The sequence below is a fragment of the Colias philodice genome, chromosome 29, assembly GCF_061535455.1.
Source record: "Colias philodice isolate Cphi_HAF_F1 chromosome 29, ilColPhil1 Martin Lab GWU primary, whole genome shotgun sequence".
Lineage (NCBI taxonomy): Eukaryota > Metazoa > Arthropoda > Insecta > Lepidoptera > Pieridae > Colias > Colias philodice.
This window is the reverse complement of record NC_143114.1, coordinates 1,860,679-1,878,965: the sequence shown is the minus strand read 5'-3', so window position 1 is coordinate 1,878,965 and position 18,287 is coordinate 1,860,679. Positions and strand designations below refer to the sequence as shown.

The following is an 18,287-nucleotide window of genomic DNA, read 5'->3' as shown; positions in this document are numbered from 1 at the left end:
CATACTGTAAACAAGTGCGTCACGAAGCTCCGTAATTAAATATATAAACCAGTGGTAAAGAGTGATCGAACAGTTGTGCCGAGTCACAAAAGTATCACAGAAACACAAATAAGCAATATCCGCAAGTGAAAACAGTGCAAAGTTACAAGTTTGGGCTTGAAAATATCAAATTTCATTTGACAACACAACTTCAATTCAATTCAATTCAATTTTTTCGAAGGGTGGCAATTTTGTTTGAGTACAATTCTGCCAATGTCACGTTGGGAAGATAATACACGCTTGAGAAACTAACATTAATATACCGATGTCAATCAAAACACAGATATACCTAAAACAAAAAGAGACAAACACAATATATAGATACACAACATAAAAATTAGTACTGTTAATTCAGACAGATAATAAATGATATGAGAGTTAGTTAAAAACAAACGAAATAGGGCTACTCAATATTGTTAATATATATTATATATTTATAGTAAATTAATCTAGGTGTAAATTATAATTTTAGTTTATTAGTTGTGATAAAGTTGGAAAGAATTTCAATTATAGGTGAGTTTAACATTGCTAGAAGAGTGTTCATGTTAGTGGGTCTAGGGATATCTGGAGGAAGGAAATCATACAGGGAAGGGGAGTGATTAGGACAGTTGAGGAAGATATGGTCTAATGTGCCCTCGTCTATGCCACATTCACATAGTGAGCTATCCCTTACCCGAATCTTAGCCAAATGGACAGGGGTACATGAATGACCAAGCCTTATTCGACAGATCACAGAAGTAACTGGCTTACTTACCTTTTTGAATTTTGAGAACCAAGGTTTGGATGGAATATCACCCTGGATTGAGGCATAAAACTTACCTTTCATTAATTGGGATGATTTCCAAGAGGCTTTCCATGATTCAGTGAGGCGCAGTTGAGCAAGCGATAAAAGATCTTGGGAATATACTAGATTGTGGGACTCAGATGCTATCCTGGAGGCAGTCTTGGCACACCAGTCTGCTGACTCATTGCCGAGGATACCACAATGACTGGGGATCCAGGTCAATGTCACACGAATATTTCTCTCATGACATTCAAATAGGAGTTCTTTTATTTTGAGGATAATAGGATGTTTAATTTTGGCTCGGAATAGGTTAGAACATAAAGAATTTAAGCAGCTTTGGGAGTCGGAGCAGATGATAGATTGATCCATGTCATGAGAGAGAATATATGAGACTGCTTCCAGGATAGCCAATGCCTCTCCCGTGTAAGAGGATGTCAGCGGTGGGCATTTGCGACATAGCATTATGGAGAATTTTGGGATCCAGACGGCGATTCCTACATTGTCAGTATTCGATAGCTTTGAGGCATCCGTAAAAACAGTTGTCCAACCATGGAACTCCTCAGCTATGATTCGGTTGAAGTTCTCATTAGCACCAGGTCCTTTCTTAATACTGAAGCAATGGATATTAGGGCGAAAAACAATTGCCTGAAACGGGATAGTGAATAGGGGATTGCAGGTAATTTGATAAGAGGGAGAAGGGAGGTTTAAGAAATAGCAGAGTGAGTTTAATAGAGGATAGGAGCTGTTGTTTCCAACCAGGCTGTATAGTGTATGAAGTTTGGAGATAAGAGGATGGTCAGAGATTTGCAGGACTTTACATAGGAATCTATCACAAAGATATTGTTTTCTTAGTTTGAGCGGGGGCTCTCCACATTCTACCTGTAGCGCATTAATCGCGGTGGACTTCATCGCACCTATGATAATGCGTAAACACTTAGCCTGGACCTTATCCCAACTCGTATTGCAAGATTTATTGCATGGTTCTAACAGGAAAGAACCGTAGTCAAAATGACTCCGGACTATGGCGTTATACAAAATTTTTTGACAGAAAGGATGAGAACCCCAACTTACCCCTGATAGAGCACGCATTACATTAATGCCTTTTTCACACTTATCCATAACGTACTTCGAGTGAGATTTGCCTGATAATTTAGAATCTAAATGTATGCCTAAAAATTTAATGGAACTACTAGTGGGAAATGTTTCTGATTTATATTTTAGGTGCAGAGGAGGAATGTTCCTCTTACGAGAAAATATGACCGAAGAGCTTTTGGTGACTGAAAGAGAGAGGCCATGTACATCCAACCATTGGTGGAGATAGAACAAAGCAGTGTTTAATCTCACTTCAGCCTCGTTGATGTTTGGGCAACTAACATATAAAGCAATATCATCCGCGTATTGCAAGATTTCACAAAAATTTTGAACAGAACATTCTAAATCGTGGGTATACAAACTAAACAGAAGAGGGCTAAGGACAGATCCCTGTGGCAGACCTTTCCATACATACCTGGGAGCAGATAGAGAGTCCTTGACGTACGCAAATTGACCTGGACATAAAGAGGTTGCAAACGTAGCGTGTTATCCTCGCTGGGATACTCAGATTTTGCATTTTCTGCCTGAGCACAGGAAGTAAGACGTTATCGTATGCTGAGTGAATGTCGAGAAAGGCCCCCACAAGGAACTGTCCCTTTTGGAGAGCTATCTGGATATCTGTTGTTAAAATAGCAACACTATCTAGTGTGCTCACCCCTTTTCTGAAGCCAAATTGGGTTTTGGGGAGTAAATTTTGATTTTCGACGAACCATTCTAATCGGTTTTTTATTAAAATCTCCATAACCTTCAATAAGCAGGATGACAGTGCTATAGGCCTGTAAGAGTTGAAATCTGAAGGATCCTTAGCAGGTTTGAGGATGGGTATAATTATTTGGACTCGCCAGGGTTCAGGGATTAATCCGTAGGCAAAAAAGGAGTTAATTAGGTTTAGGTATAAAGATAGGATTTCTGGGGGCGAATTCTTAAGGAAGGAGTAGGGAATACCATCAATACCTGGAGTTGAATCAACAAGCCCAGATAAAGCACAGTATAGCTCGTCCATGGAGAAAGGAGCATCAAAGCAGTTACTGGAGGGGATAAAAGAAGGACTTGTGGGCAGGGAATCGAAACTGGGAGCCATTGGGGGAGCAAGTTTGTTCATGAAAGAATTTAACCACTGGGATGTATCAGATGATGATATATTGTTGGGATTCATTGAATTTCTAAATATTTTCACTTGTTTCCAAATGAGAGATAAGGGAGTTCTTGGTGAGAGAGATTGGCAGAACCTTGACCAACCTGTTCTCTTTTTTGAACTGAGTAGCCTTCTTGCTTCCGCAGAAATTTTTTTAAAGTTAATATAATTTTCATTTGACATGTTGGCTGTATATAATTTTTCAGCATCGGCTCTTTTACGGATTATTTCTGAACAATCTGCATCCCACCAAGGTGTTGAGGGTTTGTAATTATGCAAAGGTTTTAAGGGGATATGTTGTTCGGCACTAGAGATAAGGGAATCAACTAACCAGGAGTAGGTATTCAGAGCATTGTCCATGTCATTAATAAAAGGAGCGGAACTCATTTTCAAAACCAATGATTGAGAAAATTCGCTCCATTTGGCCTTGGATAATCTAAACCTAAGTAAGGGAGGAGGATTTGAGCTGGAAAAATGTTTATTAATGGACAGAAGAATAGGATAGTGATCGCTGCCGCGTGAGTCAGGGAGAACAGTCCATGAACTTAGTAAAGATATAGAGGGGGAGCAGAGGGAAAGGTCTACAGCACTATTAGGGTTTTGAGAGGGAGTAACACGATGAGTGGGAGAGCCGGTATTAAGAATACAGAGGTTAAGGTCATCAATTAATTCTAGTAAGGACAAGGAGAAAGCATCTGTTTTGTTTGAGCCCCAGCACGAATGGTGGGCGTTGAAGTCTCCTAAAATAAGTATTGGGGCAGGGAGAGAGGAGAAGATATAATACAAATCTGGGATTAGGGAAGAGTTAGGATTTGAGATATAGAGGGATATAACAGTGAAGTCTAAGACTTTTGCTGCTACAGCATTAATGTCTTCATGATGGGATGGGATAGGGATTCTAGAGAAAGGGATATTTCTTTTGACAAAAAGTGCAGATCCAGCGTATCCATCACTTCTGTCGTCGCGTAAACAAGAGTAGGTGGAAATATGAAAACGAGACTCTGGAATAAACCAGGTCTCCGATATAGCAATAATTAAAGGTTCATAATCATTAATTAATCGAATTAGTTCATGCTTTTTCGGCCGCAAGCTCCTGGCATTCCATTGTATTAAATTCAGTGGAGCCATTGTTTACTTGAACCGTTTCAAAAATTTTGCAAAGCACAGATCTCACGTTGGACGGTAATTCAGTATCATTGTACATTCTCAAGATGTCATAAACAAATGAAAGGCAAGATACAACCACATTGGAGTCGTTGTTAGATGAAGGAGAAGAGGAGGGAGAGGGGAGAGGAGAGATAGAAGAATGGGAGGAGGGGATAGCCCCAGATAAAGCACAACCATTGCCGAACACGGATTGAGGAGCCTGCGTTATCTCAGAGTGAGCCGCTTTGTCGTATGTTTTACCCAGAAGAGGGCGAGGGCGGGGAGCACGGAAGACAGTTTTTTTATAGGAAATGGTATTTGGTGTCATACTTGGGAAGGATGTTTCAGGGGCTTGGTCTCTGAAGGACGGAACGGACCGGGAAGCATCAGCATAGGACTTTTTGGAAATCGAGAATCGGAGTGAAGCTTCCTGATAGGATATACTTTCCTCAGACATAACAGATTTAATATTCTTCTGACGAATTTGTTCAGGGCATGAATTGTAAGATGCAAAGTGTGAGCCTGAGCAATTAATGCAATGTGCATCTGATTCCCTCACCTCACATTCATCACCGGGGTGGTCTTTTGAGCATTTAAAACATCGTGGCTTTGACCTACATTGGTTTTTAATGTGGCCAAACCTACAGCATTTCAGGCACTGGATTGTTGGCAGTCTATAAAGCTCTACTGTTAAGGATGATTTGTACAGGAAGACCCTGTCAGGAAGCTTCTGCCCTTGGAATGTTAGGACTAGGGAGTTTGTGGGGATCCATTCAGTGCTCTCTGTTGTACGATTTTTCCTATTTAACCTACGTGCTTTTAAGATATACCCAAAGCCCGCAGGGATTTCCAAATTGGCAGCAAATTCCTGCATAGAAATGTCAGTGGGCACTCCTCTCACAATGCCCATTCGAGAATAATTGTATAAGGGGATAATTGCACTAAGGTTGTGCTGTGCCAATATTGGATGACCAATAAATACATTGGCATCTTCACCGCTTGAGAATTCAATAGCCACCCTATTGCGGCCGATTTTCTTAATACCATCTCTACAAATATTTTTGATGCCGTTACTAACAAGTAGTTGACCGATTTTGATGGCACGGATCGAGGTGCCTGATGCAGGGTCATTTTCCATCTTACTGCAGTGAACAATGAATGGTCCCGAGTCAGTTGCAGAATACTGTCGAATAGGGCCTTCTAGAAGCGGATGCTTATATACAGTATCTATGGAAATGGAGTTAGGACAATCGATTAGCGAAGATTTCTTTGTTTTACTTCTAATATCCTCACCAACATCCTGGTCAAGATGACGTTTTGGCCTTGGACGGGGCACATTATCGCTCATAGTCTCAGGAGGGGGAGGGGGATCAGGTGGATCAGGAGGTGATACCTCCATGACTTAAATAATATCTATTATCTATTAGAAATTAAAACAAACCTCACATAAACCGCCACCAACACACAAATATATCAGGTTTGATAGACTTAATATAGTAAAAATCAAGATTAAACGAAGAAATATGAAAATATAAACACTTTAAACACAAAGCACGTGTATACACTTACACCACCGCAGGCCGCGACAACACAACTTAAAAAGTGAGAATCACGATCATATTATCATAGACAAGAGACCATCTGTCAGCAAACTGTCAAAACTCAAACGTCACCGTCACTTGTGGAGTGGCCAGTAACAAATTCCAAAAGCTACCAAAAGTAGTGTTGCCACATCAAGAATTAAAATTACCCCAAAAATGGATGCAAATATAGAACTTTTATTATTGAAAATGGAGGAAAAGATGAAACAACAAACTTTAGAAATAACAATAGCAGTGACGAAAAGCGTTATGGAAGGGATAGATATAAAATTTAAATCCCTAATAGAAGAGAACGAAGTCCTGAAAAGTAAAGTAGCAACTATGGAACAAAAAATTAACTCGCTTGAAAAAGATAAGAGGAAAAACAATCTAGTATTCTATGGAATAGACGAACCAGGCAAAACAGAAAACGAGTTAGTAGATTACTTAAAGGAAATCATAATCGAAACTGGAATACCTATGGACAGTCAAGAGATAAGTAATATATATAGAATAGGCCAAAAGACTAAGAACAAAAACCGCCCTGTCGTTGCTACAGTCACAACTATTTGGAAGAAACATACAATACTTAAGAATAAGTCGAAACTCCCGCCAGGAATTTATGTAAATGAAGACTTTCCTAAGGAGGTACTAGAAATAAGGAAGCAACTGAAGGAACAAGTAAAGGAAGAGAAACAGAAAGGAAATATTGCCTACATTAACTACGATAAACTGGTAGTGAAGAAACCTTCAGACAAAAACAGAGAAAAAAGAAAGCGAGGTGAGTCAGCCTCCCCAAACACACCAATGCAGAAAAAAGTGACCCTGGAAAGTGAACCAGTATTATCACAAGCGGGAAGCTCAGCAAAGGAAATGATAAAACCTAGCATACTCAAATACATTAAGAATGGAAGAACAGCTTCACCTGCAGAAACTCCAAAAAACTAATGATGGGCATAGGCAACCGGAACCAAAATATGTCAAAATGTACAAACATGTCAAAACAAACAAACAAAAATCGCATCCCAATCCGGCCGGTCACCGTGGGAGAAGCAGACCAAAACCCTCCAAATACAAATAGAAACAACAACATATTATTATATAACTTAACACAAACACAACAGAATACAATCCGAAATGGACCTGTAGCGTCACCAGCCCGACAAACCAAAAGATGCGAAGTATTCAATGTAGCAACCCTAAATGTGAGAACCCTCAGGACACAGGAAAGCTTGATGGAGCTGGAAAAAGCACTAGAAGACATAAGACTAGACATATTAGGTATAAGCGAAATGAGGAGACTAGGCGAAAAAATTGAAGAGCATAAAGATTACATCCTATTTCAAAAGGGAGAAACGCCAGGCCAAAGAGGAGTGGGCTTCATAATCAAGAAATCTCTAAAACAATATATACAAGAACTTAATGGTATCTCTGAAAGGCTGGCATTGCTGATCATCAAATTCCCAGGATACAAGAAGCAATGGGCAATAATGCAAGCATACGCACCTACAGAACAAGCGGAAAAATCAGCAATAGATGCCTTTTACGAGGAAATTTCACTAGCAGTAAAATCCAACTCTGACAAACACATAATCTTAATGGGAGATTTCAACGCTCAGGTGGGTGGAAGGCAAAACAGCGAAGAACATGTTCTTGGAAAGTATGGACAAGGAAAGAGAAGTCAAAACGGAGAGAAGCTAATCAACTTTTTAATGGAACACAACTTGACTGTGATTAACTCAATTTTCAAGAAAAAGATAAAAAATAAGTGGACTTGGATCTCTCCGGATGGATCGTACAAAAACGAGATTGACTACGTAATAAGCAGCTACCCAAAGGCATTTACAGATACCACAGTTATATCTAAGCTCAATTTCAACACAAATCATCGAATGGTAAGAAGCTCTCTCAAAAAACACCCAAATAAAACTTCCCGGACGCATATTAAAAATTATGTGACAGAACAGCTCAAAGCTGACTACAGCAGCTTTAACACAAATTACCTAGAAGACATGGTGAACGTTATAATGAGTGGTGCAAATAACGTGAGAGAAAAATATAGTCTCCTTGAGAAACAGCTACAGAAATATGTGACCACAAACAGAAACCAAAACCACAACAAATACCAACTTAGTGACAAAACTCTAGAACTAATCAATGAAAGAAAAGAACTAATATCCAACCAAATAGGGAAAGAAAATATAAAATTTATAACAGAACTAAGCAAGAAAATAAGAGAGAACATAAGGAAAGACCGAAAGATGAAAAGATTACAAACCTTAGAATTCCACATATCAAGAACAGGAGGCGTTAAAAAAGCATTAAGTGAATTAAAAGAGACTGGGAAAGAGTGGATACCAAGACTGAGAAAGAGATCGAAGACCACCTCGAAGCGAAAAACTATTAAGGATGCAGCAACAGATTTCTACCAACAGTTATACGCAGAACAAGAACCATCCCAAATTAGTAAATGTTGCAATACAGATGACGAAGAAACAATTCCTAGCATCTTACAGAAAGAAGTGGAGCAGGCCATTACAAGCCAAAAGATGGGCAAAGCACCAGGACCAGATAAAATAACTAACGAACTAATAAAAGGAACAATGGAAGAGTTAGTACCAGTTCTGACCAAAATATTCAACGAGATCTTGACAAGTGGCTATATCCCAGAACAATGGACCAAATCCCATATAATATTATTATACAAAAAAGGAGACAAGGAAGACATTGGTAATTATAGGCCCATAAGCCTAATGTCAAATGTATACAAGGTTTTTGCAAAACTTATACTAAATAGAATCACCCCAATGCTTGACGAACAGCAACCGATTGAACAGGCGGGCTTCAGAAAAGGTTTTTCAACTTTAGATCATATCCGCACAGTCAAGCAGGTGTTGGAAAAATACAATGAATACAACAAAACCTTATATATAGCCTTTATAGATTATGCCAAGGCCTTCGACAGCATAAAACACGAGTACATATGGGAGACATTAAAACAACAAGGAGTACCGGCAGTATACATTAACATCATAACAAAAATCTACTCAAACAGTAAAGCCAGAATCCAATTAGAGTCTCTAGGTAGAGAATTCAACATAGAGAAAGGGGTGAGGCAGGGGGACCCGCTCTCACCCAAACTATTTTCCGCAGTTCTTGAGAATATTTTCAGAAAATTAGACTGGGAAAATTTCGGTCTAAATATAAACGGAAAAAAATTGAACCACCTCAGGTTTGCGGACGACTTAGTCCTTCTCGAGGAAAACCCCAAAAATTTAGAAGTCATGATTCAAGGCCTAAACATTGAAAGTCTGAAAGTCGGATTAAAAATGAACGCCGAAAAAACTAAACTTATGACAAATGACCAAAAAACGAACATAAAAATTGGATATAAACATCTCGAATATGTCGAACAATACACATACCTGGGACAGATTATTTCTACCACGGAACAAAATATAAAAGAGATAAATCTGAGAATAGCTATAGGGTGGAAAAAGTACTGGGCCCTAAAAGAAATAATGAAGTCTAAAGACCTTGGAATGGCGATAAAAACAAAAACTTTTAACACATGCATACTGCCGTGTCTGACTTATGGCTGCGAGACCTGGTCATTGACCAAATCGCTCAGGGAAAAACTAGCAATATGCCAAAGGGCAATGGAGCGAAGTATGACAGGCGCACGAAGACAGGATCGGATTAGAAACACCATTCTAAGATCGAAAACGAAATTGACGGATATACTCAAAAGAATAGACAAACAAAAATGGCGATGGGCAGGGCACATGATGCGTGACAAAAATGAGAAATGGAGCAAGGCTACAACTGAGTGGTACCCAAGAGATGGAAAACGAAATAGAGGAAGGCAAAAAGTAAAATGGGAAGACGATCTGAAACTGACGGCAGGTGCAAAGTGGAGAAGGGTGGCAAATGACAGAAGCCAGTGGAAGTTTTTGGAGGAGGCCTATGCCAACAGGCACACTGAAATTAGAGACATATTGTAAAATAAACAAAAATTTATTTATGTATAGTGTTAGATTATGTTGAATTGTTTACTGATTTCAGAATAAAGGGCTTTATTATTATTATTATTATAATATTAATAGTATAAATGCGAAATTTTGTGGGGATGGATGTATGTATGTCATGAAAAAACTATTTGACGTATTTGGATGTAACTTTCCATTTATGAATATAAAAGTATAATTTATTGGTTATATGTACATAAAAAAAACATGAGTTATAGAAATGCTCAAATTTTTCCGACGGCTATGACCTATGAAACGCTCGATTTTGCGTCCATGCGATACAGCTAGTCCTAATCCTAACCTAATACATACTATTATAAAGGCGAAAGTTTGTATGTATGGATGTTTGTTACTCTTTCACGGAAATACTACTGAACCGATTACAATGAAATTAAGCACACATATAGAGGGTAACTAGAGGTTTGGACATAGAGGGTTGGATTAACACATAAGATGTTTTATCCTGGAAATCCCTCGGGAACGGGTTTATCTTTGAAAACGCGGGCGAAGCCGCGGGCGGAAAGCTAGTATAATATAAACAGTTTATGTTATACTACCTGTATCGCGCGGTCACTGCATAAGTTACTCATGCTGTGACTTCTAGTTTGGATGGCTTAGAAATATAAACCTGTGATATTTTAGGTAAATTTGCTGATTTAAGTTATGAAAAAAAAAAAAATCTAGTGAACTGAGCTTTGAACGAAACAATATCATAACGAAAAGCTTACTTATCTTAGCCTTTAATTATTCTTGGATACAATAAAACTAAGTTTCATGTGAAACATATATATTTTAACAAATATATACAAATACAATACTTGCTGTACTCCACAGCGGCACCGCAAACGACAACAGCGCCATCGGGGCCCCCGCTAGGTCCCGGGGCCCTGGGGCCCAACGCGACCGGGCCCCCGACGGGCTCCTGGGGCCCCTGGGGCTGGGGCCCACCGCCGATGGTAGCGCAGCCCGGCTTTGTGGCCCCCGAGGGGAACGGTGAGTCGCATTGATAGTGGTTTAGCTGTTTGTGAGGATGGATGGATGTGTGTATGTTTCACTAAAAAATTCTTGCAATTGTCTTATTTCTATAGAACAAACAGAAATGTGATTTTTATTAAGAATTAAAATAAAAAAAGGAAAACATATTCTTTTAAACTAATTATGATAACTTTATAATTATACAAACATGGTAGAGAGATGGCTAAGATATCAAAGCCATAAGGCATTTTGCTGTTTTTTATGAAGTTTTTATATGCCTATTATTTTATAAATAAATTAAATATAAATATTTCCTGGACAATTTCACACACGGCACGATCTGATCCCATACTAAGCTTTCGCTTGTGTTATGGAAACCAGATGGCAGATAAACATACATATATAATTTTAAATAAATACTTATATAGATAATTATCACCCAGACACAGAGCAAACATCCATGTTCATCACACAAATATTTGCCCCGGGTGGGAATCGAACCCACGACCTCTGGCTTGGAAGGCAGGGCCACTACCAACCAAGCCAACCGGTCAGTCAATGTATTTATGTATTTTTCAACGTTTTAATTCAATCAAAAATTTACAGGCGCCCCGCCACCAGCGGCGAATCAAATGAACGCACAAGCGACAACCGACACGGATTCACCGATTGTTTTAGACGGAACACCGCCGCCCTCTAAGAAGGAACCCACCGTGAGTATCTATATTAATATTATAACTATACTAACAATTATATGGACGCAATTATCTATACTAATATTATAAAGAGGAAAGGTTTGTATGTATGTATGTATGGTTTTCACGCATAAACTACTGGACTGATTTTGATGAAATTTGGCACAGATAATCTTTAGACCCTGAGAAAGAACATAAGCTACCTTTTATTGCGAAATATGTAGGTACCACGGGCGAAGCCGGGGCGGACCGCTAGTCTGAAATAAATCAAATAAAAAAAAGAAGGGTTGCACTCCGGGAGTGCCGGTAGAAGTGAAAACTTGATTATTAACGTTGAGCATGTTTGATATTTTGGAATGGTATCCGTCTTACGCTTTTTCGATCAGGTCACGTGTCCTGACGCGAGTTTAAGATTTTATACCCATTACAGAAAAAGTGCTCAGCGCCGCTAAAGAAGTTTTCACTTCAAAAAAATAATAACTAGCTGTGCCCCGCGGCATGGGCTGCTGATGTGATATGATATCCCATACACTCATATAGTTGATAGTTTGATATTGATAGAAAACCAGTTATAGCTTTTGATCACTTTATTTGTTGACTAGATTTCCGACTGCGGCTTCGCCCGCGTTTTCAAAGGAAAACCCGCATAGTTCCCAGTCCCATGGGATTTCCGGGATAAAACCTATCCTATCTCTCAAGTTGGATCGAACTGCACATGGTGTGCGAATTTTATTATAATCGGTTAAGTGGTTTAGGAGTCCATTGAGGACAAACATTGTGACACGAGATTTATATATATTAAGATTATAAAGCTGATGAGTTTGTTTGTTTGAACGCGCTAATCTCAGGAACTACTGGTCCGATTTGAAAAATTCTTTCGGTGTTAGATAGTCCATTTATCGAGGAAGGCTATAGGCTATCTATATCATTACGCTAAGATCAAAAGCAGCGGAGCAATGCGGGTGAGACCGTGGGGCACAGCTGCAGAAATCGATTGCAGGACAACTCGATTCATGCATTATTCACAGAATCAAGGAAGCGTTTTTGTCATTGCTCAATATTTTTAAGCTATTGCATAGCTTCTCTCGCGGGCCTTGAGCGCGGGGACCGAATCCAGAAATTCCGTAACGAAAAATCCTCACGCTCCCCACTCCGACGGGCGCGGAGGTGTGGCTTGAAGGCATAGCATGCAATAGCTTTACCGCGGCAGCCCCGAGTGCCACACGTCTTTTTTAAATTTTTTTTTCGTTTGTCCGTCAGGTGATACCCCCAGAACTGGAAGCGGCAGCAGCAGAATGGACAACACATGTAGCCCCGGACGGAAGAGCGTACTACCACCACGCGGCTCGAGCGCAGAGCGTGTGGGTGAAGCCGGAGCCGCTGCAGAGGCTCGAGGGTGAGTGTGTAGTGTGTGGACTACACGTGTGTAGTGTGTGGACTACACATGTAGCCCCGGACGGAAGAGCTCATTCTAACCCGACTATGTCAAATTATTTTAATGTAAACAGGCATTATTTTGTTGTTCTTAGTGTGTTCGAAAAGATTCTATGCAATGTTCTACTATTAAACAACACTGAATACGAATATCGTTTACACTAAAAGATCACGAAATAATGCTCTTGCTCTAGCTCTATGTTCGTTTGATGTAAATGCACAGTAAAAGGAAGATATCCTCTCTCCATTTAAATATACATAGCTATATGTATAGATTCTAAGCACAATTAAATATGTTTAGTAAAATTGTTAAAATATGTTATATTTTATTACAGAATTAAAAGCCAAAATTGCCTTCGAAAAAGGAGAAAAGACGGAGAAAAAGAATGACCCAATAATACTTGATGGTGGTGAGTAGATTTTTAATTTATAAAATTATCAATTATTTTGAATTACATACTTATTAAATTTCGAGCGAAAATGTGTATTTTTGTCTCTTGTTTTCAGTAAATGGTGACTTCTTTTTAACCGTAAAATGCTTTGTCAAATCTTATCCCTCCATTTATGTATTAAAAATTGACTTGTAATTATTTTTAACTAGCATACAAATATCAAAACGAAGTAATTCGTAATTTAAGGTTTAGAGACATTTATTTCAAACCTAATTTTAATCTATACTATAATATTATAAAGCTGAAGAGTTTGTTTGTTTGTTTGTTTGAACGCGCTAATCTCGGGAACTACTGGTCCGATTTGAAAAATTATTTCGGTGTTAGATAGCTTATTTATCGAGGAAGGTTATAGGCTATATATCATCACGCTACGGCGAACAGGAGTGGAGCCACGGGGGTGAAACCGCGCGGAGCAGCTAGTGTTTTATATTTACATCAACACATTTGTCCAGTGATAGACGTCGACGAGCTGACCGACGCGGAAGCGGCCGCGGAAGCTGCGCGAGTAGAGAAGGAGAGAGCGGAGAGGGAGAAGGAGGAGCGCGAGCGGGAGGAGAGGGAGCGGGAGGAGAGGGAGAGGGCCGAGCGGGAGCGGGCCGAGAGGGAGAAGCCGAAGCCGGACAAGACGAGGCCCGTGTCGAGCACGCCTATATCTGGGACTCCTTGGTAAGTACTGTAACTATGTAGGAGGTGGGAGGAGAGAGAGAGAAAGAGAGATAAGAGAGGGAGAACCCGGACAAGACGAGGGAGGTGTCGAGCACGCCTATATCGGGAACTCCATGGTGAGTACTGTAACGCTATAGGAGGTGGGAGGAGAGAGAAGTGAGAGAGAACATTTTTACGTACATTTTATAAATTCAAATTTTTGTAATTTTAATTTTAAGTTATATCGATAAAACCGTCCAAAATTAGTAATTATCAATATCGTTTTCGACTTAGTGCTTTGCTTGTCTGTTATAGGTGTACATAGGTTCTTTCTTGCCCCAATGTTCTATTTATTTGATTTCTTAAAGGTCCAGTGTCGTTTTTTATGCGATTTTCATTGTTGTATTTAATTGTCTTTTACGTGCGTGTTTAAATAATATTTTCAAATTCAAATTCACATTTTCAATTATCTTTTTTTGTATAAGTTACAACGATGTTACGTAGGTACAAATTATATGGATTCTTATACATACTTGAAGTTTACATTGATCATTGTTCTTATTATTTCTTAGTACACATTTTAATCGTATATTTTGTGCGTTTGTCCTCTAGGTGCGTGGTATGGACAGGCGCATACTCGTTGTTTTCATTGTTGTTATTATTTCTTATAATTTTAATCGTATATTTTGTGTGTTTGTCCTGTAGGTGCGTGGTATGGACGGGCGATGGGCGCGTGTTCTTCTACAACCCGACCGCCCGTCTGTCCGTGTGGGAGCGACCGGCACAACTGCTGGGCCGCAAGGACGTGGACGCGGCTGTAGCTCAGCCGCCGCACTTGGCGCAGCCGGTGAGTGTTTATTTTAAATTATTTTTTATTACAATAATAAATAATAATAATAAAAACATTTATTGACCACTAGTGGTCCGCCCCGGCTTCGCCCGTGGTACATATATACGTTTTCTCTACATAGAACCATCCTCGTACTTCAAGGAATATAATAAAAAAATGTTGTGTGGTTTTATGAAACCACGGTAAAAGTGAAACTGTTCGAACGGTTCCGAACACTGCTTTGTGTAGCGCATGTCGCGTGACGGTCGGCTGCCGAGTAGGTATACCTACTCGGCAGCCGCGATACACGCGACATGCGCTACACAGACCAAAAAGTTTGAGAAAAGAATTCTTGAAATCGGTTCAGCCGTTCACACGTCATGCCAAGTCAACGCGAAACGGGTTTCATTTTTATACTATAAACAAACCACACAGATACAAAAAACGGACGAAGGCAAAACTTAAAACTAACAATAAAAAATATGTATATTAAGTTTTATCCTGGAAATCACACGGGAACGGGAACTATGCGGGTTTTTCTTTAAAAACGCGGCGCGAAGCTAATTATTTAATTAAACATTTGCCCTTTCAGCGCAAAGACACGGCGGTGACTACGCCGTCGAAGACGAACGGTGAACTCAAGCGAGGCATCGACTCGGACAGCGAGTCCGATACGGACGTCAAGAAGAGCAAGAAGGACGATGGTATGTGCATGTTTTTTGTTTATTTTATGATGTTTTTTTGGTGTGAATTGAAATAATATAGAGTGATGCACGTTAAGAATACACGTGTTGTTTAGAAAAGAAGTACATTAACTACACATGTAATAAAAAGAATAATTGCTCTGCAATATGCATATTTTATAGACCACACAACAATGAGTAATAAGTTGTGAACCTTTGTTATGAACCGCGAAAGTTAGACAGTTGTAATTTTTTGAGATAATAAATAATAATGAAAAAAAAATTAGGTTCGCACGGTCACAACACACTTTATGTAGCGTAATTATGCTTCCAGTGGTATTTGGCATTATTTTTTTGTTCATTAGCTTGTGGTCTTGTTCGAAAAACTTTCATAAGATGGTATTATCAAAGATTAACAAAATGACTATTTCCGTGCCAATAATAACATGTGGTGATTATGTCAATAATCACCATATAGCTTGCCTTAATATGTGTATTCTTTTTATTCGCTCGTGATTAAATAAATCTCTCAACCCCACAGCGGTAGCAGTCACTCCAGGCGTCACCACAGCCACTACCCCAGCAGCAGCAGCAGCAGCCCGCAAGCCGAAGCTGGACGCGAGCGCGGCGCTCGAAGCGGAGATGCTCGCTGCTCGCAAGCGGCTCGAGCTGCCGTTCGAGCAGCGCGTCGCCGACTTCCTGCAGCTGCTGCGCGAGAACGACGTGTCCGCGTTCAGCCCGTGGGAGAAGGAGCTGCACAAGATCGTGTTCGACGGCCGCTACCTGCTGCTCGAGTCGAAGGAGCGCCGCCAGGTGCGTGAGTGGGGCGCAGTGACGTCACACACAAGCAGTGACGTCACACGCGTGTAGCTATAGAGGCGTGGGGAGGGAGTGACGTCACTAGACACGTAGCAACGTGCTCGAGTCGAAGGAGCGCCGCCAGGTGCGTGAGTGGGGCGCAGTGACGTCACACACAAGCAGTGACGTCACACGCGTGTAGCTATAGAGGCGTGGGGAGGGAGTGACGTCACTAGACACGTAGCAACGTGCTCGAGTCGAAGGAGCGCCGCCAGGTGCGTGAGTGGGGCGCAGTGACGTCACACACAAGCAGTGACGTCACACGCGTGTAGCTATAGAGGCGTGGGGAGGGAGTGACGTCACTAGACACGTAGCAACGTGCTCGAGTCGAAGGAGCGCCGCCAGGTGCGTGAGTGGGGCGCAGTGACGTCACACACAAGCAGTGACGTCACACGCGTGTAGCTATAGAGGCGTGGGGAGGGAGTGACGTCACTAGACACGTAGCAACGTGCTCGAGTCGAAGGAGCGCCGCCAGGTGCGTGAGTGGGGCGCAGTGACGTCACACACAAGCAGTGACGTCACACGCGTGTAGCTATAGAGGCGTGGGGAGGGAGTGACGTCACTAGACACGTAGCAACGTGCTCGAGTCGAAGGAGCGCCGCCAGGTGCGTGAGTGGGGCGCAGTGACGTCACACACAAGCAGTGACGTCACACGCGAGCGGCTCGAGCTGCCGATCTCTATATCTCCACACGTGTACCGTCACGAGTGCGCAGTGACGTCACACACGCGCAGTGACGTCAGACGCGAGTGGCTCGAGCTGCCAATCTCTATATTCACAGAATACATAATAGTAACTAAACCCTACAGAACGGACACTCTCCGCCTCCCGCGAAAATTAAACACTTACCTCACCCCACACGATCAGTCTAAAAATGGTCCGCATTTTTTTACAAGGACGATACGTAACGAAGATTGACAACATTAATCAAATTGACTTAAAGTAATTTTATTATTTTGGATTTGTGATTATCGTTTTAAAAAAGGGTTAGATATTGTGCTGTTTACCGGATGTATTTCATCAGAAAAACGCGAATTTTTTTTTACGCTAGTCAAAATTGTGCCAACCATAAAGCGTTAAAACACACATTTGCAGTCTCTACAGTGTGACTGTCAAAACGATAATTTTGTATGGAGTGTCCGGGGTGTGCTAGTGGTATAAAATACTAAAATAATATGTTCTTTACAGGTGTTCAACAAATACGTACGTGACCGTGCCGAGGAGGAGCGCAAGGAGAAACGCAACAAGTTGCTGCTGAAGAAGCAAGCGTTCAAACAGCTCATGGAGGAGGCCAAGTTGCACGCTAAGTTAGTATTATTTTATTTTTTATCACTATGTACAGTAACAGATTGCAGAATAATTTCTTATATCTAGCTCTTACAATATCTATACTAATATTTTAAAGCTGAAGAGTTTGTTTGTTTGAACGCGCTAATCTCGGGAACTACTGGTCCGATTTGAAAAATTATTTCGGTGGTAGATAGCTCATTTATCGAGGAAGGCTATAGACTATATATCATCACGCTACGACCAACAGGAGTGGAGCCATGGGAGTGAAACCGCGCGGAGCAGCTAGTAATATAAATTCCACAACCCAATTAACACCGTACACAGCTTTGAACTAAAAACTATCAGGATAACTGTTTACATTATGACCATGTACAAGCAATAATAGCCAGCCATTATGTTATTGAAACATGTGTTATAGGGAAAAAATGTGAGCAGGACGCTGGGCAGATGTGAAACATCGACATTATTTTGTAAAAGTATTATGCAAAACATAGACATTATTTTGTAAAACTAATATGCAGAAAAGAACAGATTGCTGCATATAGACTATGTATATATAAGATCATATAGAAATCGGTTTTACGTGCGCCTATAGACATTTCACATCAAAATGTAGCCTATTC

The 18,287-nt window shown here is 40.5% G+C and overlaps 3 protein-coding genes across 8 annotated transcripts in view; 1 reads left to right on the top strand and 2 right to left on the bottom strand.

Annotated features, from left to right (window-relative positions):
* Positions 1-18,287, top strand: part of LOC149475761 (uncharacterized) — a 55,440-nt gene that overhangs the window by 6,383 nt on the left and 30,770 nt on the right. For all 3 annotated transcript variants that reach the window (XM_089712763.1, XM_089712762.1, XM_089712765.1), the window contains exons 6-14: positions 10,639-10,797; positions 11,386-11,492; positions 12,735-12,870; positions 13,244-13,318; positions 13,813-14,026; positions 14,711-14,852; positions 15,427-15,538; positions 16,059-16,330; positions 17,563-17,681. In XM_089712763.1, the coding sequence (XP_089568889.1) occupies positions 10,639-10,797; positions 11,386-11,492; positions 12,735-12,870; positions 13,244-13,318; positions 13,813-14,026; positions 14,711-14,852; positions 15,427-15,538; positions 16,059-16,330; positions 17,563-17,681 (1,336 nt within the window). The remainder of the gene's footprint in view (positions 1-10,638; positions 10,798-11,385; positions 11,493-12,734; positions 12,871-13,243; positions 13,319-13,812; positions 14,027-14,710; positions 14,853-15,426; positions 15,539-16,058; positions 16,331-17,562; positions 17,682-18,287) is intronic.
* On the bottom strand, positions 188-5,775 carry LOC149475763 (uncharacterized). Of its 4 annotated transcripts, none has more exons than XR_016317937.1 (2): positions 5,638-5,775; positions 188-328 (listed from the first exon to the last, which is right to left on the bottom strand). XR_016317937.1 is itself a non-coding variant. In XM_089712913.1 (2 exons), the coding sequence occupies exons 1-2, from the start codon at positions 1,940-1,942 to the stop codon at positions 312-314; spliced, it is 1,101 nt and encodes a 366-aa protein (XP_089569039.1). In that variant the 5' UTR covers positions 1,943-2,345; the 3' UTR covers positions 188-311. The 4 variants fall into 4 exon arrangements, 1 of the variants encoding a protein (XP_089569039.1); XR_016317938.1 differs by having other exon boundaries at positions 5,643-5,773; XR_016317939.1 differs by having other exon boundaries at positions 5,634-5,766.
* LOC149475764 (uncharacterized) lies at positions 3,002-5,627 on the bottom strand. Its single transcript, XM_089712881.1, has one exon. It carries the CDS (start codon positions 5,593-5,595, stop codon positions 4,120-4,122), a length of 1,476 nt encoding a protein of 491 aa, XP_089569007.1. The 5' UTR covers positions 5,596-5,627; the 3' UTR covers positions 3,002-4,119.